The sequence below is a fragment of the Impatiens glandulifera genome, chromosome 1 (assembly GCF_907164915.1).
Source record: "Impatiens glandulifera chromosome 1, dImpGla2.1, whole genome shotgun sequence".
Classification (NCBI taxonomy): Eukaryota; Viridiplantae; Streptophyta; class Magnoliopsida; order Ericales; family Balsaminaceae; genus Impatiens; species Impatiens glandulifera.
This window is the reverse complement of record NC_061862.1, coordinates 114,504,046-114,530,990: the sequence shown is the minus strand read 5'-3', so window position 1 is coordinate 114,530,990 and position 26,945 is coordinate 114,504,046. Positions and strand designations below refer to the sequence as shown.

Genomic DNA, 26,945 nt, shown 5'->3' with positions numbered 1-26,945 from the left:
CAAACCGACTCTCTTTACTAAACTCCAAACCGACTTTATCCAAAACCTATCTCTATTCATCCTGTGTGTGTGTTGCTTCAACCTGAAACAAACTACTTCTGCACTTGAACTCGGTTCAAGGGTTTGTGACAATTTGTGTAGTATTGAAACCCGGTGTTAATCTCTAACCGGATTAAACACCAACCGTTGAGTGCTAACCGGCCAGACCCCGGTCCCCAGCCGCGACCTAGATCCTAACATAAGGTATCAATCGACCTAGATGATGATCAATTTGTTCAAAACAGTATGTGATCAAAAATCGAGCTTTTTGTTTTTAAAGTTGTTTTAAAGTATAAGGAGTTATCCCAAAGAGACTAGAACAAATGTATATATCTGTCTTATTTCTTTCCAGAATTAGAGTTCAACCGCAGCTGCCCCCTTTCTATTTGGGATAGCTTCATTATAATACATATACTTGATTGATATCAAAATAAGAATACTGACTTCTTGTTTGAACCAATTCAAGAACTCAAAAATTTCAATTATTTTGAAATTTTTTATTTTGATCAAACATGATTCAAACAGTTGCACAACATCATTACAATCATGTTGGGAAACATTCTAGGCTGTGATTAAACATAATTAACCCAAAACAACAAACTCAATTTTTGGATTTTAATAATTCAAATTTGGGTTTTTATTATTAAGATCGATTGATCGGTTCTATCTTATCCAGATAGTTTCTAAATGATCTTAAGATCATTATTCAACTATAAAGAGCAAGCATACAAGATTATACAATTTGAAATATAAAAATTTCAAATTCAAACTGTAAATATGAATTATAGGGTGATTGGATCCTTACCAAAGATTGAAGAACACTCCTTAGATATTAAGGAAGTTGTTGGGATTCTTAGATCCAAGCTTTAAGGCCTTATCCAAAGTTTTTAAAATATTCGAAAGCTTGATACTTTAATGGCGGATTTCTGAAAATCGACGATTGGAAGGTGGAGAGTGGATCTCTTCCCTTTGGAATGATCCAAGGGATGTATTTGTATTATCCCTAAGTCGGTGGAGGTTCCAAGTGGGATGAATCAACCAAAATCCATTAATGGCGTTTTGATTGTTCTTCCTCAAGTTGGCCGAAATAGGGATGAATCATCCATATTCTTGTATGAGACATGATCACCATCGTAGAGTGATCATTTCATACTTTAAATCAGTCGAAGCTGTTGACTAACGAGGGTGTTTCAAGTTGGGAAAATTAAATATGGATCTTCATCCTTATCTTCGCGGCGTCGCGATGATGAAGAAGACTAAAGGCTAAAATGGTGTCGTTTTGTGCGCGTCCAACATTCGTGAGGCGTTCCGTCAGTGATCCGTCAAGGCCTGGCCTTCCATCAATGCTTTGTTGGATGGAGCTAACGTCTTCTTTAGACAATTTTCTACGGCTCAGGTGCTTGTTGCTTCCGCAACAACGGGCTACGCGTTTTACTGATGAGCGTTGGATGAAAATTCGATATTCATCTGATGGCTAGGGTTTAAGTTGTAGCTTCTTTTCCCGGTTTCAGCTACACCCGGTCACAATTTTTTTTATTAAATCCTTAAGGGTTTGTTTGAAATTGATATTTCTTTCACGCTTTTGGCTTTAATTTTGATTTAAATACACAAAATATTAAAATAAATATGACAAATATTTACTAATTTATTTTATTTTATTTTTTTAATATATTTTAGGGTTAAATAATTAATTGTTTTTAGATGAAATGAATATAACAATTAATTCTAAATTACTTATTTTTTTCCTTTTATTTTTTCAACAATTATTTTGAGATAAATGGGTACAACATTTATCCCAAATAATTTTATTTTTTGTTTTGGCCTTAAACTTTAATTAATTTGATTAATTATCACAATAATTAATCTTTATTAATTATTTTAATTGGGTTTTTGGCCATGAAATTAATTATTTTGATTTTATTTATTTAAAAATAAATCAATATAATTATTTAATTTATAAATTCTAGTGTAGATTTTTCTACTTACAAACTAATTAATAATTATAAAAATATATATGAAATAAAATAGAAAGATAAATGAAAAAAAGATAATTAATAGTGAGGCATGACATCGCAGATAGAGCGGGTGACACTGTTCATTGGACCAAAGTTAGCTAGGGAAACGCAAAGGGGACCAAAAAACCAATCTGGATCTTCTGCTACCAATTCTCATGTTCCCTTGTTGCGGACCAATCAAAATGCAGAAGCATTATTATATTAATAAATGAAATCTGGGTTGAAAGGAAGGGAGAGAGAATCCGGAACCCGGATTTCATTTCGGGTTCACACCAAACGTCGTTAATAGAATGTAGAGATAACGTTTTGAGCGAAGCTTTCTTCCCCCAGGTTCCATGTCAAAAGAAATGAAGATATACGGTTTCGAGTTAAGTTCACTTTGCTCCAGGCGCCATGTAAAGCGGAATGTAGAGAAGTAGTATGGAGCGAAGCATACTTCGCCAAGGCGCCCCGTTGAACGGAATGAATAGATGTTTTTCAGTGAAGTATACTTCGCTTCAATTATTTTTAATACCCTAACGTTCATGTAAAATCTCCAACACACCCATGTAAAGACCGTTTAACTATCATGTAAAAATATTTATTCATGTATGTGAAATAAATTAATTAACAAAAATAAAATATTTTTATATATAATTAAAAATTAAAAATTTTATTTATGAAGAGACGCTTTTCAGTGAAGCATACTTCGCTTAAATTAGTTTATATGTCTGAAGAATCGAGCGAATCGTCCTTCGCCTAGGCGCAATGTAAAGCGGGATGAATTGACGCTTTTTGAGTGAAGCTTCCTTCGCTCGGGCGCCATGTAAAACGGAATGAATAGACTGTTTTCGAGCGAAGCATACTTCGCCCAGGCGCCATGTAAAAACGCATTGATACACGCTTTTTGAGCGAAGCTTCCTTCGCCCAGTCGTAATGTATAACGCGTTTTCGAGCGAAGCGTACTTCACCCAGGCGCCATGTAAAGCGGAATGAATAAACTATTTTCGAGCGAAGCGTACTTCTCTTTAATTAGTTTATATGCCTAGACGTTCATGTAAAACCACCAGCACACCCATGTAAATACCTTTTAACTGTCATGTAAAACATTTATTCATTCATGTATGTGAAATAAATTAATTAAAAAGTAATAAAAATATGAAAAATTATGAAGAGACGTTTTTCAGTGAAGCATACTTCGCTTCAAGAGTTACTTAGCGATGCTTACTTCACTTGTCTTAACAACTTTAATATATATAAACCCTAATATCATTATTATAAAAAACACTTTCGCTTGATTCATCTCTCTCTCTTCAAGCTTCTGCCTCTTTTCACGGCGATTCGCATCCAGCTTCCCGTCTACCAGACTAGAAGATCTTGACGTCTCGACAATGGTACGTACACCAAAATAGTAAACTTTTCTTTATATTTATGAAACCACTAAACTCTAGGATTACGTACGCACAATGAGGCTGTTATTTCGTTCATATTTAGAAAACCATACTCTGAAAATGTCACGTTCAATGAAAATCCTTCGTATTTAGGAAAACGTACATAGGGTTAGGGTTGTGTATATTATTTCCACGAAACCCTAGTCACTGATGTAGTGAAAACTTAATTTTTATATTAACAATTCATGTTCTTTTTAATGTGCATGCAACAAACAATGCAATCGTTCAAAACACTATAGGCAAAGAATGGATTTTTTGCCCAAATCAATTATCTAGTGAACATATAGTACTATTCTTGACCTATATCCATTTTGTTCATATTATGTAAGTTTTCATTGTAATGATCATGTTTGTTAGAGATAATATTATTGTTTTTACACAGCTGTTGATGGTGCAATATGCTGACACTTATGGTGCCACAGTGTCAATGAGGTAGATAGACGATGTAACTCATGCCATAACTTCCATTGATGCTAATGGTGGATGTGGTCGAACTATTAAAGTATTGAAGACAATATTGAACGGGAGATGGGTCCTTACAATTGATTGTGAGACTTTGTTAGTCTTAACGCAATATTTATTTTCACATATATGAAAATAAATACAAATTATTTTTGTACAAGGATAAAATCATCAATGAAATCAAAAAATTACGTTGATGAGGAACCGTACGAGGTTCAACAAGATACTCATGGGGCCATGGGCGGTCCAAAAGCTGGGAGAATGCGGTATTTGAAAAATATAAGTTTGGTCTGATTCCTCCTCTATATCTTCATTATTTTCCATGATAACTGAAATTGTTTTGTTTGTTTTTCAACTGCCGAAACTGTTCGATAGTTACACTTTTGTTTTTGTAGGGGATTTCATCCCGGCTTACAAACAGGATTTGATAGGTTTTGTAATTGTTGGAGGAGGTACCACTAAAGAAATGGAGAATCCATTTGTTGAGCCCGAGGACGACAAAACTATAGTAGTGTTTGATGAGACAAGTTACGATGTTAATGAAGTCATTTGGATATTTGAGGCAGTGGATCCTTTGTAAGCATATTTGGATGAATATGGTGTTCCTCACACAAACTTGCTTGAATCTATTGTTGCTTGTGATTTGCAGCCTTTGTTTACTTAATTTGTAAACTTGTTTTATTGACAATACTGAATATTTGCATTCATAATGGAATTTGTTTTCTATATTCGTGATTTCAGATTTCATTTTTTGGTTCTTAGTATTGTAGTTTCAAACAGTATTCATTTAATATATGTACAATGGAATGAGTTTTTAATATGAAAATTACCAAATATGAAATCTTTGGACATGAAAGAATCATGTAAAGTAAAGTATACATGATTGATTAATAGTAGACATAGCAATCTATGCAGCCAACACACCTAAAGTATTTACAAATGTCAATTAAATGTGAAACGCTATACATGTTTTTCATTTGTCAAATATTGTGAAGCAATCTTTTCTATTTATATGATCAAGCGCTTGACATTGATTAATATTAATTTATAATTATGTTATTCATTTTATTATTATAATCCAAAAAATATCAAGTCACCTCACCCCACCTAACACCTATTTTCATTTAATGCTGCCATGCAGCCATGTTGACTAGCTTTGTACAATTTTCTCTCTCTCCGGTGAAGCAGTATTTCGACTTTTCTTCGTCGGATTCATACTTCACGATTAATATCTGTAATAATCCATTTTCCTAAATTATAATCTGTGAGTGACCATGGTACGTTTTTCAATGTCATCTTCTTGTCAAGTTTTCTTAATAACGTTTTGTTTGTTTTTTGAATACTTGACTAGAAATGTTCTGTTCTTGTTAATTATCAGGAAGGAATCCACATGAACGAGAATGATAATCATGATTTGATGTATACTTTTGTGTTTATTTTCTCTAATACTATAAGATGTTTCTATTCATATCGAAGTGAAACACTCTTCACTTATATTGCGCTGTAAATACTAGTGAAGTGAAGCGCTCTTCACTTATAGGATTGCTGTAAATACTAGTGAAGTGAATCGCTCTTCACTTATAGGATTGTTGTAAATACTAGTGAAGTGAAGCGCTCTTCACTTATAGGATTGTTGTAAATACTAGTGAAGTGAAGCGCTCTTCACTTATAGGATTGCGGTAAATACTAGTGAAGTGAAGCGCTCTTCACTTATATGATTGATGTAAATACTAGTGAAGTGAAGCGCTCTTCACTTATATTGCGTTGTAAATACTAGTGAAGTGAAGCGCTCTTCACTTATATTTCATTCATTTTACAAGTATCTTTATATTTTGTGATCAATATATATTTTCTCCATGTTCTATAATTGACTAGCGAATCTGCGAGTTGTCGGCGTCAATTAAATTTCGATGAAAACGGCTAACCTTTGGAGGACATCGCAACCAACTTGATTCCACATTTAGGTCGAGAATTTGAGAGGGAAGTAGATGCCTACGAATTCTATTTAACATACGCTAAAATAATAGGGTTTGGTATAAGACACAGTTAAAAACATGCTGACAAAGATGGTTTATTACTAGATAGAGTTTTTTGTTGTAGTGCACAGGGTGAACGGGGAAAAGACAAACAAGATGTTTATGTGAAACGTAGCCATTCTTTAACGAGGTTTGGTTGTGAAGCAAAATTGAGGATAAAAAGGGCAGCAAATAGAAAGTTTGAAGTGGTAACTTTTATTAGTAAGCATTGTCATTTTTTTGCAAGTCTAAAGAAAACTCACCTATATAGATGCTAAAGGAATATTTCTGCAGTTGCAGGCTTACATATTGAGATGACAACTCATGTGGGAATCCCTCCAAAGGCATCCCATGCTCTAATGGCCAAACAAATCGGTGGCAGGGACAATCTTGGTTTTCTTCCTGATGATCACAAAAATTACTTGTGATCGAAAAGAACCAGAGACTGTAATTTTGGGGATATAGGTTAGAGTATTTGCAGAAAAAGCAATCGGACGATCCAAATTTTTATAATGCTTTTCAAATTGATGTGGACGATTTGATAACGAATATTTTTTGGTGTGATTCCAACATGTGATCTGATTATTCATACTTCGGAGACGTTAGTTTCGACGGGACCTACAAGAAGAATAAGGAATGTCGTCTAGTTGTGCTTTTTATAGGTGTGAATTATCACAAACAATCTATTATTTTTGATGCAGCTCTATTATACGATGAAACTGCTATGACTTTTGAATGGTTGTTTGAGACTTTCACCACAACTATGGGAAAAAACCTAAAACCATTTTTACAGATCAAGACGCGGCCATGGCTAAGGCTTTAGCGTCTACATGTCCCGAAACAAATCATCGTCTCTGTATTTGGTACATATTTCAAAATGCAGCTATACATCTAAGCTTTGTGTTTCATAATTTCAGAGAATTTTCGAAGGATTTTTCTTCATGTATATATGATTTGATGAAGAGGTAGAGTTTCTTAAAGCCTGAAATCAAATGTTGACAAACTATGGGCTTGAAAACAACGACTAGTTGAAGCGTATGTTTTGCATTAGGCGAAAGTGGGCATTAGTGTATGGACGATATATGTTTTGTGTTGATATGACGACAACATAGAGAAGTGAGAGCATGAACAATGTGTTGAAAAGGTATTGCTCCTACAAACACAAGTTCTTGTAATTTTTCAAACACTTTGAAAGACTAATTGACGAAAGAATATATGATGTGTTAAAGACTGATTTCAAATCAATTACCAGCACACCAAGTCTGAACTATCTAGTTTTGATCTTAAAGGATGCATGTAATGTTTACACTCTAAAGGTATTTAAGTGCTTTGAACAACAATGGTTTATGTCGCATGACTATGGTGTAGAAATGTTAGAGGATGTCGACACACACATAAAATATAAAGTAACCCCCCAAACTAGGACATACCCTCATACAATTACAGTTCATAAGAATGATGATAATATCGAGTGTAGCTACTGTAAATTTGAATTTGGAGGGATTTTGTGTGCTCACATTCTAAAGATTTTCACGACGATTGACATGTTGAAGATTTCTCTTACGTTGATATTAAAGATGGATATTTTGGAACTGATCCACTAATGGACAACAATAATGTTGATCCGAGTGAGCTTCAAAACATAAGATACAGAGATTTGTATGGCTTGTCCATGCATTTATTTACAAAAGAAGCATAAAGAGATGACACGTATAGGCATGTTAAAGAAATTATGCTTAGCCATTGTAAGTTTGTGGATAAAAAATTACAAGAGGATATAAATACGCAAACTCCACCAGTTGTATCAGGTTCTGCCGAGGGTGCCCCCGTTCGAGCGAAAAGAATGAAAACTAAGAAGACAACAAAGTCTGGTAAGAGAAGGAAATGTGGACTAGAGAAGAATTCAAGAAAAAGAAAATCAACAAGAAAAACAAGCGAATCACCAATAAATCTGGTATGTAATTGCTCGTTTAACTACTTTAATAATAATTGGGTTATTACTCTTCATTTATTAACAACCTTTAAATTGTTATACCGTTCCAACCATCAAATGCAATGCCAACAACAACAACTGCTCAATTCTCAACTCCTCAACAATGTGACGAAAGTTTCAGCATGGACGCCGATACTCCGTTCACTGTTCTTTTGTCATCACTTAATGTCAACTAGAAATGAAGCATTCATCTGTTCTCTACATTGTTCTAAGTAAAACCATAAACACTGTTAACGGAATGTAGAGATAACGTATGGAGCGAAGCTTACTTCGCTCCATGCGCCATGTAAAACGGAATGTAGAGAGGAGGTGTCGAGAGAAGCATACTTCGCCCAAGGTCCATGTAAAACGGAGTGTAGAGACAATTTAACTTTCATGCCTAGAGGTATGGAGCCAAGATTCCTCCGCTTCAATTAGTTTTTATGCCTAGAGGTTCATGTAAAACCTCCAACTCTTCAATGTAAAGACAATTTAACTTTCAGGTAAAAACATTTACTCTACTATGTGAAATAAATGAATTAACAAAAATAAAATTGACATTTAATATAAAAATATTACAAAACTAATTAATAATAATGAAGAGGCACTTTTCAGTGAAGCAAACTTCGCTTCGGTGAAGCACACTTCGCTTCGGTGAAGCACACTTCGCTTCGGTGAAGCACACTTCGCTTCAATTAGTTTTTATGCGAAGTATCTAATGTATCAATGTAAAACTATGAGCACGGAAATTTAAAACAATACACACATTCATGTAAACGGTCAACTAAATTAATTTGAATTTCATAATCTGTATACATTTTCAAATTGATCCACTAATCCATTTCATGTAGTCCTTTATGACATTGATCCTTATTTTGTTTAGATCTGACCCAATGATACCCCAAACATATGACATCCTCAAGGTCTTCAATTGTGTGCGCACTATTTTTTTAATTGTTGAAGACACTTCTCCAACCCTTGATTTTACCCTCATATGTCTCCATGTATCTCATGTAGTAAACCCCACAATCATTGTAATTCTTGCCATCCTGCCATGACAATTTTAAATATTTTATTTCCAAATTTGCAAACTTTGAACCAAGAACGGGGTCTACGTCCTCCATATATCGTTTAAGGAAGTCAGCCTGGTACATAATGAACAACATGATGTAATGTCAAATAACCCCAAATTATTTGCAAATGAACATGATGAAAAACGAAGTTTAGTGTATTACCAAAATTTGGACCTTCTTATATCTCTTCTCGAAGGGCGATTGTATCACCTCCCTGTTGTCAATTACTTGAATTTCCTTTTCTACAAAGTCATAGCAAACCAAGTAAAAATGGCCTTCATGAATTATTGGAAAAAACATATGCAAATACACTTAAAGCAAATTAGATTGCGTAGAGGTGTACATGCTATTAAATGATAGTAGTATACGACAAATTTAATTACAAGATCCGCATTCATCAAGTCTACTTTCTTCATTTTGAAACACTTAGTTTCCTCATAGACCATGTCGTCGAATTTCGCTTTCATAATACTCCCCTCATTAGTATAAGACTGTTTACAACATAGTCTGTATTATAACACTAATATGATAATTGATAAACAATAGTGTTAGTACAACTTACGGTGATCACGGTTGTGAAGAAAAGCTTATTGTGTGTAGATTTTGATTTTCTATTAGAAATTACGTTCAATAAATACGACCAAACATCAACAATCAGACTGTCTACCCAGTGATCAACAGTCAAGGTAAGCATGTCTGCGCGCGTCAGGTGGAGAATGAGTGTATCATAAAAAAATAACATTCCACTACATAAGACAAGAAAATATGTTTCAGAATGAGGTAAAAAGTACATTTTTTCAGTATATATAAGAATGTAGAGGAAACATTACGTTTTTTCTAGTCCTTTATCAAATACGAACCCCAGAATTATCTTATGCTTGGTTGATATATCATTGACATCCCTAAACATTTTATCGTAATAGGGGGTATTCAATACTAGGAGCAATTTTAATCCTTCAAGCCATTCGTTCAATTTTTGTCCATCTTTATATGGTAGACGAGGCAATGCAGGTTTAAGTGGTAGTGGTAGAGTAGAGATGCATTGTTCTTCAGTTTTTACTACCGACAAGAGATGAGAGTTGATGTTGGTTTCGGTGGTGATTGCCTCTCTTAACCAATCGGTTCTCAAATTTCGGGGCTGTGAAGGTCTAGGAGCTGTTTCTTGAAAAAATTTGGTAGGAAAAATTTGGATATTGTTGGCTTCAGTTGTGGGAGTAATGATGTTCTTGTTAGCTTCGGTTGTGGGAGTAATGATGTTTTTATTGGCTTCGATTGTGGGAGTAATGGTGTTCTTGTTTGCTTCTATTGCGAGAGTAATGGTGTTCTTGTTGGCTTGGGTTGTGGGAGTAATGGTGTTCTTGTTGGCTTGGGTTGTGGGAGTAATGATGTTCTTGTTGGATTCGATTTTGGGAGTAATGATGTTCTTGTTGGCTTCGGTTGTGGGAGTAATGGTGTTTTGTTGGCTTAGATTGTGGGAGTAATGATGTTTTTGTTGGCTTCAGTTTTAGGAGTAATGATGTTCTTGTTGGCTTCGGTTGTGAGAGGATGTTCTTTATCTCTTGGTTGGTGATGTTTTGTCTAGTCTAAGCTCCTTGCTAAGCCTTTCCTCAAGATTGAATGGTAGTTTACGACCGTGGAAAATGGCTCAAAAGCAGATGGTACAAGTTCAATTGCGTTAATGTGGTGCATCTCATTTAGATATTTAGCACCTCGTGCCAATTCTTTTGAAAGTTTAGGGAAATATAATAATTGAAAGTTTTCTATTATAAACATAAATAAATTATAAGTGCATAAAGTGAAAGTACACTAATTAAAATTCATTTATACATACAACTCTAAAATCTTAATCTAATTGACTTCTTTAAGTTAATCTTATTAACATGGTGGTCTGACATAAGAAGTCTGTATAAATATTTGATCCTCAGTGTACTCAAAGTTTCTTTGACCTTCAAAACAACAAGAGAAAGTTTAAAAAAATATATAAAAAATTGTCATAGACTAACATATGTTTAACACTTACATTGTCGGTAGTGATGTCAATATCCCACTTCTTCATATCTCCTCTATATGTTTCCATATGCCTCATTAAATATATATCACAGTCAATTTTATTTGTACTATCTTGCCACTTCAACATTAGAGTCAATTTCTTCATTTTTAAAATTTTTCCAGCTAGTTCTACTAGGCCTAGTTCTTCCAAGAAAGCTCCAAAATTATTAATGTGGCTAGTCAAATTGATATACTTCTCCAGAATTTTAACATCATGAGGACATCCGGTGTTGTCTATTATTTCGATTTTGGAAATAAACATATTGACACATACAAGAAAGAAATGCCCGACATAGAGGACCGGTAGGAATATTTGTAAAAAGAATACAAACATGAATTATTTGATATCATTGCATATAAGCATAAACAAAATTCGTTACTTGGAATGGTTAGGCACATACCAGGTCAGCATTTTTTTATGTGTTCTTCTGTTATTTTGAAGTTCTTCATGTCTTCTTGAAGACAACTGGAAAATGAGTTGTAATCAAATCGCATATTGATCTGCAAATAAACTCTAAAGTATCAAAGTCATGAATATTGAGCAATACATAACACAAAACCAAGCGAAGCACTTACATATGATATTGTTGAAAAACAAATTATTCATTTTTCATGCCTTGCTAACCTACTAAATTTGAAGTGCAAATGTATGGCCCAAGCGTTCACCACTTCGCTCGCAACTTCTTCTTTATCTTTCATTGTTTGCAATTCTTTACGGGTTATATTACCGAGAGATCCTTCGTACGGTACCTCCCTGTAAAATAGATTCATTTAGAACATAACTACTTTAATATTTCAAATTTAGAAAAGCATGCTTCACTTACTTTTGATCAAGGTCTTCACAAAACAAAAAATCGGTCAATCTCTGTTCCTTGTTGGTTATTTTTTTGTCCAACTTCTTCGCAACGAATTTCATGTAAGGGGATTGAAGGTGCACCGGAATTTTTGTGAGCTTCCTCTTCAGATAGTCTCTAATGTTGACGCGTCCCCCCTCATCTTCATCTTCATCTTTAGAAGATTCATAAGCTTTAGAAGCTTCGCAAGCTTTGGTTTCCTCACCCTCATCATTCCATTCAACAGAGGGTGATAGACTATCTTCATTGTCCTCAGCTGCATCCTCACAGGGATATTCAACCAAGGGACTATTCATTTTCAAGCCCACACTCTCTAAAGTGTCCCTAAGTGCCTCCTTTGGAGGATCTTCCCTACTTACACAACCCTCAACATTATTCACTTTCAAGTGTTTCATGAATCCTTCAGACTCTGTTAGGTTTAGGAAACCGGCCTAACAAAAAGGCTTGGGATCGATGTTGCATTTCTCCAACTTGCCTGATAGGCAATTCAGTTGTTGTGCTGTATCTTTAAAAGTTTGCAAGACTTTGGATGTTAACATCTGTAAATTATAAAAAACATACTTTATTAGTCTCAAAAATAAGAAAGTATAGACAAATGTAGGTCAATTTCTTCTTTCAATATACCTGCTCACCGTCTTCAGGTAATTCCAATAAATTAACTAGAATCTTAGGTTCTTTATCTGTTAGGCGTGCCCTTACCCAGCCCAACCCAAAATCACTTGCGCGAGCTTGTAACGTGGTAATCTCTAACAATGTGGTGTCATCCCAGCAAAAGATGATTGGAAAAGACTTTTCATAAGGATGACGTACACCATTGACAAAATCACCATATAGGTAACAAATCTGAAGTAAAAGAATGAGAAACATGTTAGTGAATATTTCATATCTATAAATCATATACAAGAGAGTAATTATTTATGAATAAAAAGGTTAGTCACACATATTATCCATCGGCAACACCTCAATTTAAATGTTACCGACCTCTTATCTCTCTCAGGAAACCAACTAACAATCTCAATTGACCTCTCTAATCACGTGACCTCACGATTCAATGTTATCGGTCTCTTATCTCTCAATAAACTAACCATTAATCTCAATTGACCTCTCATCTCGTGACCTCACGATCATTTGTTTCCATTATCTTATCACTCACTAAACCAACCACTAATCCCAATCAACCTTTAACCTCGTGACTTCACACTTTGGTAAATCAAATATATGATTCATATATTTTTAACCATCAATATCTCATTTGTTACCAGCTTTTTATCGACACATATAATTTACTTAAATTTGTATTTGCAAAAATTCAAACTCTTGTATCGAGTGTGGGAGATGATCACTTCAACCATTAGATCATTTATGATTGATGAGTTTTATTTATAATTTTATTTATGTATGATGTATATTTTATAAGCTAATAAAATTTTATAATTTTAATTTTTTCATAAAATTCACAAATAACATTTTCCTTTTCTTTATTTATTTTTCATTTAAAAATTTATAATTTTTATTTTGATAATTTTGAAGTTAATGTAATTATAACAAAATCATTTCTTTTAAGTAAATTTTAAATTATTTAGTTAAAAAGTTAGGTGCTATGAAAGAGGAAATAAGAAAAAAAACCTAAATATGCAAGCTCCTTCTTTCTTTCTACAAACCTAAATATCTCTGATTCTCCATCTCCTTCTCCATGCATGTGTTGTTCTTTCTCACTCACACATGATGAGTCTAATAGATGAAGGAACGTACTGAAGTTATTTCTTATTGAAGGTGAATCTTACGCGTGGTTTGAACGATCTTCTTTTCCATTTTGGCCAATAAAAGTTACGACGTCCCTCAAGATCGATTTCCAAAGGCGATTTAGTTTAGAAACCTTATAAATGTTCAACGAACAATAATTTCAACGTGCATGGATTGCTTACTTTTGTATTATGAAAAGAATGATATGAAATCTTTCTTTTAAAAATGATTTTCTCCGGCATATTTGGCTGTTTCGATCGACGACGATCAGCATATTAAGTTTATTAAAGTTTGATGAATGATTGATGATGTTAGCTCTATTGAAAATGCAGAGTTTCGTGAAAGAAGATGGATCGGGTGAGGGGAGAATACGTGTCACAGAAGAGTATTGGTGGCTCCAGCACGCCCGGAGCACCGGCGTCGCCGCTTCAAAATCGGAATTTACGATCGGGCTCGGCGGCCAATTCTAAGAGGCCTCAGAACACGGCCGCGAAGGCGGCGGCCCAGCGCCTCGCCCAGGTCATGTCTAGCCAAGGCGCTGGCGACGAGAGTGATGAAGGGGAAGATGATCTGTTGTTTGATTATGATTCTTCGAGCACCGTCGGAATTGGTCTTTCTGCTGGCAGGGGAAACAGACCGTCTCTTCCGTCGGTAATTAGAATCTTTGTCACTTCTCTATATATGTACTTCACTTATGCATGACTTACACGCTGGAATGAATGACATCATACGAAATGTATGTCTTGTTTTGTATAATCAGCATGAGTTAAGTTTAGCTTGATTTGATTTCTTGCTAGCTGCGTTTATGTATAACTCATTGAAACACTCGATCCAGAATTTAACCTCAAATTTGTTACTGGTGTAGCCCATCTTCATCTAGAGCAACATCTGATCTTGACTATATATCACAAATATGTTCTTAATGCAGCATACTTCCATTAATCTGCAATAAGCTATATGCATTCGGAATGGTTTTGTTCATGCTACTAACTTTGAAAGTTTGATCTTATTTAAAAAAAAAGTTTCATTCAGTTGTTCGTGACCACTCTTCCATTAGAAGAGCTGGACAAGCTGAGCAAGGTGCTCCAGTTCGCTTGGGTGGTCGATTATCTCAAGCCTTAAACTCTATGGAGAAATTACAGCCTCCTTCTGTTCGATCAACTTCAGCTGGCCGATCAGTTCAAAACCATAACAGTACGGAGGAAGCCCAGCCACCTTCTAATTCTTCTTTAGATCAAGTACAGCCTCCTTCTGCTCGCTCCACTTCAGCTCACCGATCATCTCAGGCAGCAATCTCGGTTGAGCAGGTGCAGCCTCCTTCTGCTCGATCAATGGCAGCTGGTCGAACATTCCCCACAAACTCTGCGGAACAGCCCTTATCTGCTAAGTCTGTTTCAGGTGCTCGAAACAGTAATCTAGGAGTGAAGACATTTCCTCTGGTACCTCCTAGTATACCGATAAGGCTTAGGCCACAACCTTCTATGATTTCAGGAGAGATTCCCACGGAAATTCGAAGAGATAAAAGGTAGCGTTTACAAATATTTAATCTCCTGTAGCTTTTTACATGAATGAAAATACTGTTGAATTATAGGTCTGTTTTTACAATTAGTTGTGTCTGTGGCACCTACTGTCAATAATTTTTTCTTTTGATCATATTTTCTACTGTCTTTCTTAATTCCTTAATGGATGCCCATGTCAGTTCAATGAGGTTATCTTTAGATATGGGAAGCCTGCATTTAGGAGAGCTTGGCACACAAAACTCTACATCTGCGCTACAGGATGAGGTATTTCATATCATTTTATTATAAGCAATATCATTTTCTGTTCTTTCCTCTTCCTTTTAATGAAAATATATTGATGTATGACTTTTATTGCAGTTGGATATGCTTCAAGAAGAAAATGACAGCTTACTGGAAAAGGTGATTTCTTATACTTTTCCTCCATTCCAATATCGTATACATTATTATTCCATGATTTCAAATCAACGGGAAATCCCATATCTTTAGCCCATTAACATGATTAACTTCCTTAATCTAGTGCTTTTATAAAAAATATGTTAGCTAGGTATTCATATGACTTCACTATACCCTGCCAAGACATAAAAACTCATTTATGGTCATTGCCACATTTCCTTTTGTTTCATTATTCTGAGCTCATTGGTTTTAGATGTGTTTCCTTTCTTGTTTGTTCTGATCTACAAGTATAATTATGTCAACTAGATTGGTGTACTTATTAAAGTATTCAAATGATCTCTCATTTAATATTGAATTCTTTTAAATCATTTGCTTTTTCATGGGCATATATTGACCTATGAGAGTAACCAACTTTTGATTGGTGTAGCGGAAATAGTGAAAATTAACTCTATTGTGTATAAATAGTTTTTTATTATAAAAATTATCAACTTTTCATTAAAAAGAACGCAAGTTGTTTTCAAACATTACAAGATGGAGGTGAGGCGATAAAACAATAAAGGGAGACAAAAACAAAAACAAAAGGAAAAAGTTTAAATGTCAATAAGATCAAAAGCAACCTATCTTATGAGAATAATATACTATTAATCTATTTTCTATTGGAAATCACCAACATCGTATTAGAGGACGTTTTCTTTTCTTGAGCACGCCTACCACCGTCTCACCTACCTCCACAATGTATCTTAAGATAAATTAGATAATAGAAAAAAAAACATAAGCCTGGTTTGAATTTCCTCACTGATTGAGGAACAACTCTATCTTCTTCCTTTTCTGAAAATGGTCATTAAGACTCAGACCTCACAAAACCTTGTGATCATGGGCCTGATTTAGGAACAACTCTAATATTTGTATAAATAGGTGAACCAATTATGAGAATGTTTCTATTTATAACCATTTTGATAAAAACCCACAATATGATATCAAAATACTCTTTTAGGCTAATAATATCCTCATTGATTTGACTCAAAATACTGCACCAATGTCCCTAGGTTGTGTCTTTGAACAAACAAAGATATGGCGTGTTTTACAAATAGAGTAGTTTGATGAACATATATTCATTTTACACTCCATAATGATATGCACCTTCAGCTTCGACTTGCAGAAGAGAGGTGTGATGAAGCAGAGACAAGAGCAAAGCAGCTAGAGCAACAGGTAACATCGAGATGAGAATCAGGACCATTTCCTTAGTTTCTCTTATTATGGATAACAATTAAAGCATATACTGTTGTGGATCAAAATATAAAATGTTTATTCTGTTTTTTTTCTTCTTTCTCAAACATATATTTGCTAACCATACTTATGAATCTACGATCATCCCTTAGTTGTGATTTTTTATTTATTTTAAGGATAAAATCATTTCATTGATCCACAATTTTTGCGAAGGTCGCAAAAAGATGGTGAAAAAATCATTAAAAAACAGTTTGGTATTAGTTGTAACTTGTAAGTTATTGAGTTTGGTCTCAAAAAGCATCGTAATTATGATTTTGATATCCATCTATTGAAACCATACATGAACTCAAGCTAGTAATTATGATTTTGATATCCATCTATTGAAACCATACATGAACTCAAGCTACTAATGAAATGATCTTAATAAGTATCTGAAATTAAATGCTGGATTCTTTAGTCAATTACTTTTTTCAACAATCACATTTCTGCTTCCATTTCACGAGTTGACTGTTTTATTTCCATCCATTGATTCATCAGTTCACATCTAAGTCAAGCTCTTCATTCTCTAAGAGCTAACATATTCTTAGAGCAGATGATAAAATTATATTTAGAGTGTTCTACTGGTTATATCTAAATTTTATATTTTTTAGTTTATTGCACTCTGAATTATTTCTTCTACATGTTGTATTGGCATATATCCAACATGCACACGGTTAACTATTTTTTATTATTAATTTTCTCTTGTTAGTTGTAACTTGTTCTTCTATTATTAGGTTGCAAATCTTGGACAAGGAGTGTCACTGGAAGCCCGCCTTTTGAACAAGTAATGTTCCACATGGTTGTTATTATTGCTTGCCCAAATTTTTTAACAATTATTTATCATTCTTGCATTCTATAGGAAAGAGGCTTCATTGCAACTAAGAGAGGTATGTGATATTTATTTACAAGATTTTTATCTTAATAACTATTTATTGATACTCCAATATTCCATCCCTCATTGGTGTTCCAGGCTGCTCTTAAAATTGCTACAAAAAACTATGGTGGTGGTAATGAAGAGATTCAAACTCTTCGTGCAGAAGCTGAGGTACTTTATGAACTTATGTCTTCATTTCCTAATTCTTCCTAACTAAGACATTATCTTTTGGATTTTTATTTAGATATCTAAGGACGAAGCGTCCTCTGCCCTTGAGCAGCTTCTACAAGCCGAAAAAGAGAATAAATCTATGCGGGTGATGACACAGAGAATTGTACTCACCCAGGAAGAGATGGTTTGCATATTCGACCATGGTTTATTTCAGTGATCATTTTTCTTATGCACTTTCAAAGACCTTTTTACATGATTTGCAGTTTCTGTCTTAGGAAGAAGTTGTTCTTAAGAGGTGCTGGCTTGCTCGATACTGGAGCTTATGTGTCCAGTATGGTAAGCTGATTGTCCTGTTTATCTGTGATATCGTATAGCGAGCTAACAATAAACATAATTATATAAATACACTTTTCCAAATATTGTTTGTTGGTTCATTTATTCCTTCCTGTGTTACAGTTTCCTGCATAAACTTGGGCTCTCTTCTAAATTAACCAGATACCTTTTACAACACCTTAAAACTTAATGGCATGTGTTCCTTAATATTGACACAACTTCTACATAAAACTCCATTGTGTAAAATTACTTATCCATTCCGTGTTGAATCTGATCTTTCTTCTTTTATCTGCTCTGAACATTTTGAATGAGTAAACAGTGCATAACCCTTCCATTCATATCTTGTTCCCTAGTTTTATAGTTTATCTTTGCTTGGGAAAATCAGTTATGTTGAACTGAATCTTGTTGAAATGTAGGATCACCTGAAAATTTAATCCCTCCAGCTGTATGAAATACTAGAGCATAAACATCTCTTTCTGCACTTTTTCATCAACATGATCAAGATTTTGCCCACCAATTCTTTAAATCTCCATAATCTTTTTATATGTGAGAATTACATCAAACATGATTGAATCACTAATTGGTTAGAATTTATTTGGGTTATTGTATGTTTGACAAATTGATTAATGTTTCTTTCAGATTGCTAAAATCATAAATCTTATCTGACTAACAGATTGTTCTATGTTGCAGATATCCTTGCAGAAATTGCTAGAGCAAGGTATGAGTTCTGGTCATCGTTTGCTCCTCTTCCAGTTGAAGTTGTCGTGGCTGCTGGACAAATGGAATCAGACGAGAACTCCTTAGGTTAAACTCTCTTCTTTGATATTCATTTGACAACTAACAATCAATTTAGTTGAAGCCTCTTTTAGTTGTTTTTCTGCTAATGATTCAATTCTGTTTGTCTCATGTTCCTTCTTTGCAGCATATGATGATACAAGGGAAAGGGAGAAGATACTTACAGAATCTGTAGATCCCTACACTGATGGTAACATTGAGAGCATGCTTTTTGTGGAGAAAGGTCTTAGGGAATTGACATCATTAAAGGTTCTCTGGTTATGCATTTCATGTTCATGAATTTCTTCTTATGAACTTCATGCATTGATGATGGAGCTTCTAGAATCTAATGTTGTGACTTCTCCAAATTGGCTATTTATATATACTTTTCATGTTACCGGGCTTACTGCACTAGTGTTACGGCAGATTGGTGTAAAGCAGCAATTGAATTGTCTAATTGAAGGAACTTTTTGCTTGCTTCTAACTTAGTTTGCATATTATAATGGTTGACTGGCACTATGAAGAATCTAGATGCTATTTAAAAAAACACTATTTCTCATGGCTGAACAGCGCATAAACAACAGGAATGAGCATCAGTTAGACAATTGTTTTTAATAATTATGGAGATATGGTTGGAAAATATGAAATGTTTCTACACGCCTTAATGCTTATCAGCTGGTGTAGAGAAACTATTTCCTTCACTAGAACTTGGTTTTGTACTTTAAAGGTTCAAACTCCAAGGAAAAGAAAAAACAGAAGAAATGGATAGATCATGTTGTCAGTCATGTTTACTTTTTTTATTGATCTAAAATTTATGGTTCTAACTTAGCTTATGGTTTCCTGTTTAAGATAGAGGAATCTGTGGCACTTGCAATGGCTCAGACTCGAAGGGGAAGTTCAATATACTCCAGTTTAACAGGTTCAATTATGCTCTATGCACATTTTGTATAATTTTGTAAATCAGTGAAGACATGTGTTCATCGCATTTCTTGTAGAAAACTCATTCTTATTGAATAAAAACCTAAGAAACATGAAGATCGTATTAACTATTAAGTGATCATAATTTCTATTTATTATTAGATATATAAAAACTGACTAGATTTATAGATAAAAACAAAATAATTATTTTAGATAAATATTATTGTTAAAGAGAGTAATAGCGGACCTTAGCCCACCTCACACATAGACGGTTCTGTCCAAGACTCTTGACCAGCAGCCCATCAGCAACAGCAAGGGCATGTTAGGTCATCACAAGCTCCAAGCAACACATGAAAGGAAATAATATATAGATAGGATTAGATTTGATAATTCCTAAATCTAAGAATTTTATTTCGAAGATTAATAATTATTAATTATCATGTATACTCTGGCTGAAATCCCTTTTACAAATAGTGAGTCACAAAACTGGTGTTCTTCGATAGTGATTAGATATAGAAAAGATGGCCATTGATGGGCAGTGTTGTTTACTCGAATGCAAGCTTCAATAGTGTCTATGCATGCTAAGATTGTATCTGTATTCGAGGGAGTAGATTCATTAATCATAGTTCAATCTGTCCTGTTTGGAAACACTTTATGTTTTTGATCTAATTTCGGATCCGGATGAGAAACTTCCAATAATGATTCTGTTTTCAAACATGATCTTATCTGGATCCATATTCATAGGAAATATGTGAGAAAAAAGTGTTTTCAAATATGAATGAATATCTAAGTATTATTATTGAGCATCTAATGTAAATAGTTCACTGTAATAATCTAAAAGATAATATAAGTGTGGTTTTATTAATCAAAATAAAGATGTAATGTAAATAAGTCAACCATTTATATTAGTCCAAACAAATTTGTAGTTAGAAAGACAACTACTTGTTTTACTCTTCTGACATCGGTTCCTGTAAGATTTTCCTTTTCTTTCACTCTTTTAGGATCACGAACTAAGAGATTGTTTAATGTAGGTTTTTTTTTTTTTAAATCTTGTGTGATGAAAAAGTGGATTAAAAAGTTAAATGTAAAATACATTTTGTATTTAATATTTTAAAAATACCATAGGTGTAAGCGGTCTCGTCCACACTGACATTTAATGATAAAGCATTCAAATTTTCATTTTTTTTTTGTGCAGAAGTCATAAAAAAGATAAAGTAAGGATATTTTAATTGATGATTTGATTTCTAGAGTTATTTGGATTAATCCAAATAATCCTTCATCAAACAATGCCTAATTTATTTGTTCAGATAACATCCAATGGGCTCTAATTAGTTGTTCTTTCTTCTATCTTGCTGCTATTGGTTCAGATGATCCGAAGCTACCAATTGAGGGGCAACCTTTCCCTGAAGTATTTGGTAAGTTAAACTTAAACCATGTGCTTGTGACATAAATGGTGAACTAATTGACAAGAACTATGGAGCTGACAAATTTGCATGTGATTATGTTGCCAACTCTAAGTGTTTGAAAAGACAATACTTATTTTTTTCTTTAAAAAGATCTAAAAGACTATTGTGTTGTTTATAGTTAGCAGCCTGAAATTGTCTTGGTCTGCTTGCATTTATACCAAGTTTGTATTACCAATTTCTTCCTTTGTTTTTCTGTACATTTTTGTGACTTCTTTCTGTTTTCTTCTAGAATATATAAACTATAATCCATTCCTTGTTTTCACCTTCTCTTTGTTATTTTTTTAATTTTCTCAATTCTAAAGTCCCTGTTTATTTTATCTGGATCAGTTAAGATACATTTTTCTTATCTGATTGCACACTCTGCTACAGTTAGTTAGGCATTCAACTAAATTCCTGTATATTGTTTACTTCTATTTCAGAATTGACCCAAGAGGAGTCTGAAGATTTTACATTCAAGCGGGTATATCTTTTACTTCATATACTAGTTCTTATTACTGCCTAAAACTCTGCCAAGAAAGTGCTTACAAACTAATTATAAATCTTATACAACTTATATCTCTCCAGTCAAAGAAGAATAACATATATAATTTATATGACATTCCCTTGCAGTTTATCTATTTTCAGTTTGTTTTTTTTTCCATTTCTCCATCTCTCTCTTCTTGATTAAATCTTGAAATTACAAAAGGCATGTGTTTGTACTAGTTAATTTGAGAGTTTTTTTTTTATCATTCATCAATAAAATTTACTTTAATGGGGTTTTCTCTCAATGAATAATGATTCCATGCCCTATCAACCTATACTCATATAACTTATTTACATTATGTACCCCTCATAAACAACACATACTAACATTATTTAATGTTTTCTTTTGCAGTCTTGGCTATTATATTTCTGGAAAAGAGCAAAAAACCATGGGCTAGAACAGGATATTGCAGATGATCGTATCCAGTTCTGGATTGACCACAACAATGAGTCACCAACCTCAAATGATGCGGTTAATGGTACATCAATTTTTAAGAAACTATACTGATTTCATTCTATCTTTCCATTTTGCATGCACTAGCCAAGAAATATTAGTCTGTAATATGGAAACAATATAATGCATTTTATTTAACTTAAGTATAATGCAAAGAATCAGTTAAGGTGCTGGCATTTAGATGTACTAACAATTATACTGATGGAATGCTTAGTTTGGGTACATATATATAAATTCAATTGGGATCCTCAATATTTTTCCATGATTTCTTGAATGTTGGTTGGCAGTTGAGCGTGGGCTAATGGAACTAAGGAAGTTGGGGCTAGAGAATCAGCTGTGGGAAGAATCTCGCAGGCTCATCGACGAAGAATTCAGCAATAAAATGAGTGTTCAGTCTAACTTCTAGTGTCTTTTTGCTTCTTTAATCTTTGTTTTATTTGGGTGCCTCTGCATTTTTACAACCTCATTCTTTCTATTCAGTTATTTATGCCTAGTTTATCACTCAATCTTTTGGGTTATTTAGTTTGAAGGGATATGTTATATTTGGAGAATTATTAAAGAGATTGAATAAATGGAAAGTTGCAAGTTAGTTTAGGTGACTTGTTCTTTTGTTTTGGATAAGAAATTAATTATAATTAATTTAAATAATAATTTACATATATATAATTAATTTAAAAAATAAGATCAATTAAATAAGAATTTAGATGTTAAAATAGGATTGTAAAATTTAAAATTTTAATTAATATCTAACATTATTTTTTATTTCAAATATATGTAACAGTAAGAAGTGGAATAAAGTAAGTCGAACAACAAACCAATAGTGTCAAAAAAAAGTTCTATTAAATATTATAAGGAGTCAATGTTGAAAAAAGTTCTACAAAACACACTATCTATCCATCGATTATTGCTTGTAACAAGATCAAATTCAATGACTTGTTAAAGAAAAACTCTAAATTCGATAATTTCATCTCTTTTGTTTACCAGACATTCTCGAGAAATGATCACAAAATCAATCGAATGATATTGTTATCAAACGACCCACTAACAACTCGAAATATTATGCGGATTATAAAAAATTGGGATGAATAAGATGTTGAACGAAATAAAATACTAACGAAATAAAATACTAACTCAAATATGAGTGTTAAATAAAAAAACAAAACAACATTAGAAGTTAAAAATAATCATTAAAAATATTAAAAAGAAAATAACCCTTTAATTGTGTGTCATGCTTAACATTAGATATCATGTCTCCATAAAAGAAAAGTAGGATAAAACCAATTACAACTTCACATATTTTTAATAATAAATAAATATATTAAGATATATTTACTTATATAACTAGTTCATTTATATAAACTATTAAAAATTTATTTAGCTATCCTTTAATATTAAAATGGTTTATGTATCCTATAATCTAAATAGGGATGGATCGATAATATATATACCTTATACATTAAAAAAACTTCGGTATAAAAAAATTCATACTTTTTACTGTACCTTGATTTCGGTATACATTAATTTTGGTACAATATCGTTATTATAATATTGATATCCAGAAAGCCTATTTACTTAAACATAAAACCAATTACAATTAGTATATTACTACATAACGTTAAAGAAAACTAAAACTTAAATATATTTATAATAAAATAATTATTTTATGAATTCAATACTTTTAGAGATTAACAAATATTAAAAAAAATATAGTTTTCAAGTTAAACTAAAATGGAGGCGAGAGAGGAAATTAAAAAACCTTATTCTGCAAATTTTATTTTTATAAATTAATAATACACAACATGGTAAATAATAATAACGTGTTGTTAAGTTTAGAGAGAAAATATATAACTTCAAAGTTATTTCTCAAATATGATCAAATAAATAAATAAACTTACTAAAATTGATTAATTGTTGATTACCGTTTAATTTTGCATTATGCATTATGAATAAATAAGTAAATCTAATTTTTAAAATTAAAATTAAATTATAATTATTTTTTCCCTTCTAAATATTTTATATATATATATATATATATATATATATATATATATATATATATATATATATATATATATATATAATTTATAAATATATATATATATATATATATATATATATATATATATAATTTATAAATATATACCGAAATTTTGAAAATTTCATATTTTTTTTCGTACCAATAATTTCAATATCGGTACTATATGTTACCTCTTTTAAGGTGAGAAATTTGATTAAATGACCCTCAAAAGGTCATTCTCATTTTTAATCTTACTAAATTCAGTTTTTATTTTTAACTTTTTAAATTTTTTTTTTCCATTTTTACCCCTACTAACTTTTTTACATTTTTTTTCTTTTTTTTTCCTCCTCTTCCTTTTCCTTCCATTTCCCTTTCTACCCGTTTTTTCTTTCCCCTCTTCCCTTCCCCCCAACGACAGTCCCCGACGGCTCCCCAGTTGCTCTCCCCCTGCGACTCCCACGCCCCACACCCCAAGCCGACTCCCCCACGACGGTTCCAGCCCCAACCGACTCTCCCACGATCGTTGGACGCCTACCCCTTGAGCCTGACTACCCGTTGATCGCCAAACGCTTCCAGGCCGACTCTCGACGATCGTCAAGTCCCGGAGACGCTGAGTCCGACGTTCGCCCAACATTACTGAGGTTAGTTCGACTACTCCCCGATGATTTTACTGTTTTTGCATGTTAAGTAGGAAGGTTTTAGGGTTTTAGGGTTTTAGTTTAGGGTTTATGGTTTAGTTAGTTCTATTGTTTTGGTTTGAAATACTTTGATCCGAGAAATGTATAGTCTTTCCTTATACTGAATGGTTTGTGAACATTTTCACGTGGGTAATTGAAATGCGTGGTATGCAATTGAGTGGGGCGTGGGGCGTGGGGGTGGTGCGTGGGAGTGGGGCTTGGGCGTGGGTGGTGCGTGGAGCGTGGGCTTGGGCGTACCACGCAATATGTAAAACTAATTTAATAAGTTTATTAATAAGCGTGGATAGCTCTGTTGGGAGAGTGTCAGGCTAGAATCTGAAGGTCAGGTGTTTGATCCATTTTCACCGCAAAAGTCTTTTTTTCTTTCCTTTTACTTTACAATTAATGAAACAACCAAGCAAAACTTACAAAAATGGAATTGAAAATGGGAAAAATACCCAACATTCTGATTATCTCCAATGTGAACTTAAGTTTCTAATATGAGCTAAGAAGGTAATCTTAATCTAGGATGAACTTTGCTAAATCTATATTCTTGTTTTTGTGCTTGCATTAATCGATTATAACGGCTTTTATTATACATATCTATGTAACAGCAGCACATGTACAAAGTCTTCTAGTTTTTGGCAAAAAGAAACAGGCATTACAGTGTGCAATTGAGGGTAAGTTATGGAGCTTTGCTGATGTACTTGCAGCACAAATTGGAGCTTTATGAAGTAGAAATTTGAACAAATTACTAGTTGTTGTGTAATATATCTGTTGTACTATTTTCTGCACTTGAGAAAAGCCTCCAGTGTGTAATGGAAGGGTGGGATTATAAGTAAGTCAGGTTCTTATTTTCTCAGTTGTCTCTTTCTCTCAACAATTTATAAATTGAATCCACTGATGGGATTGTGCAAATCCTATACATACATTCTTATTCTTGAAAAGGAATCTCAATTCTTTCGTTTATATCTTATAAATCTTGTATTTTTTATATACATATAAAGATTGTTTACTTAGAAATTATTGAGAGCACAAAGCAACAAATAAGTTGTTTTTTTGCCCAAAGGAAAACAACAAGTGCGTAACATAAACAAAAATCATCATTAACCAAAACATAGACAGAAGAAATAGGTTTGAAACTTAGAAACTAATTATTCATCCTCTCAATATTGATGTTAAAAACTTCAAAACTAGAGACATTTCACCTTGTCCCTAAAGCTCTTTTGCCAATAAAGAATATCCCAAAAACGCTAAAACCAAGAATCAAATTTATCAAATGGCTTGTTTAATAACTTTCTATTTGAATGACTTTGAGAATATTATAATGTAATTTTTATAAGTCACACAAACACCATTCATTTCTATTTATACTAATTAAACATCTATGAAAGAATCAATGACACAAATAAATGACTACACAATAAATAATGAAATTGAATTAATTATTTGCTGTATTAAGCTTCTAAAGGTGCAATCCAGTGCCTTCCATTGACAAAGCTCTTGGCTAGAAATGGATGAGCCAATTCATAGTCCAATTCTCTAGCCAAAGACACTCCACGGACCGCTTTCTCCCCAGGCCCATAACACTTGTACACCCCGAAAAAGGCAGTCCTATATAGAAAATTCAACAATTAATATAGTATGCATCAAAAGTACATGAATTTTTAAGTTTTGTATATTAAAGATGCATACTTGTTCTTATTACTGATGTGGTCCCAATCATCCCAACCACCATGAGCCACAATATTGTCGAAATAAGTATGAGCGTAAACAATTCTAGAGTATTGGCCCAAGAAAAATTGCACACACAACCCTTTTGAAAGAATAATTCATACATATCAAAATCATTTCAATGCTTATATATATCATCACTCTGTTTAAAATTTCTAATAAAAAAAAAACTTT

General features: G+C 33.2%; 1 protein-coding gene across 1 annotated transcript; it reads left to right on the top strand.

The window, feature by feature from the left end:
• Positions 1 to 14,000: 14,000 nt before the first annotated feature.
• LOC124940883 (coiled-coil domain-containing protein SCD2-like) lies at positions 14,001 to 22,888 on the top strand. The gene is made up of 17 exons (XM_047481319.1): positions 14,001 to 14,303; positions 14,675 to 15,177; positions 15,352 to 15,436; positions 15,530 to 15,571; positions 16,712 to 16,774; positions 17,566 to 17,615; positions 17,691 to 17,718; positions 17,802 to 17,876; positions 17,950 to 18,060; positions 18,152 to 18,212; positions 18,900 to 19,013; positions 19,132 to 19,280; positions 19,833 to 19,902; positions 21,209 to 21,316; positions 21,787 to 21,827; positions 22,230 to 22,368; positions 22,631 to 22,888. The coding sequence occupies exons 1-17, from the start codon at positions 14,001 to 14,003 to the stop codon at positions 22,747 to 22,749; spliced, it is 2,061 nt and encodes a 686-aa protein (XP_047337275.1). The 3' UTR covers positions 22,750 to 22,888.
• Positions 22,889 to 26,945: the final 4,057 nt, after the last annotated feature.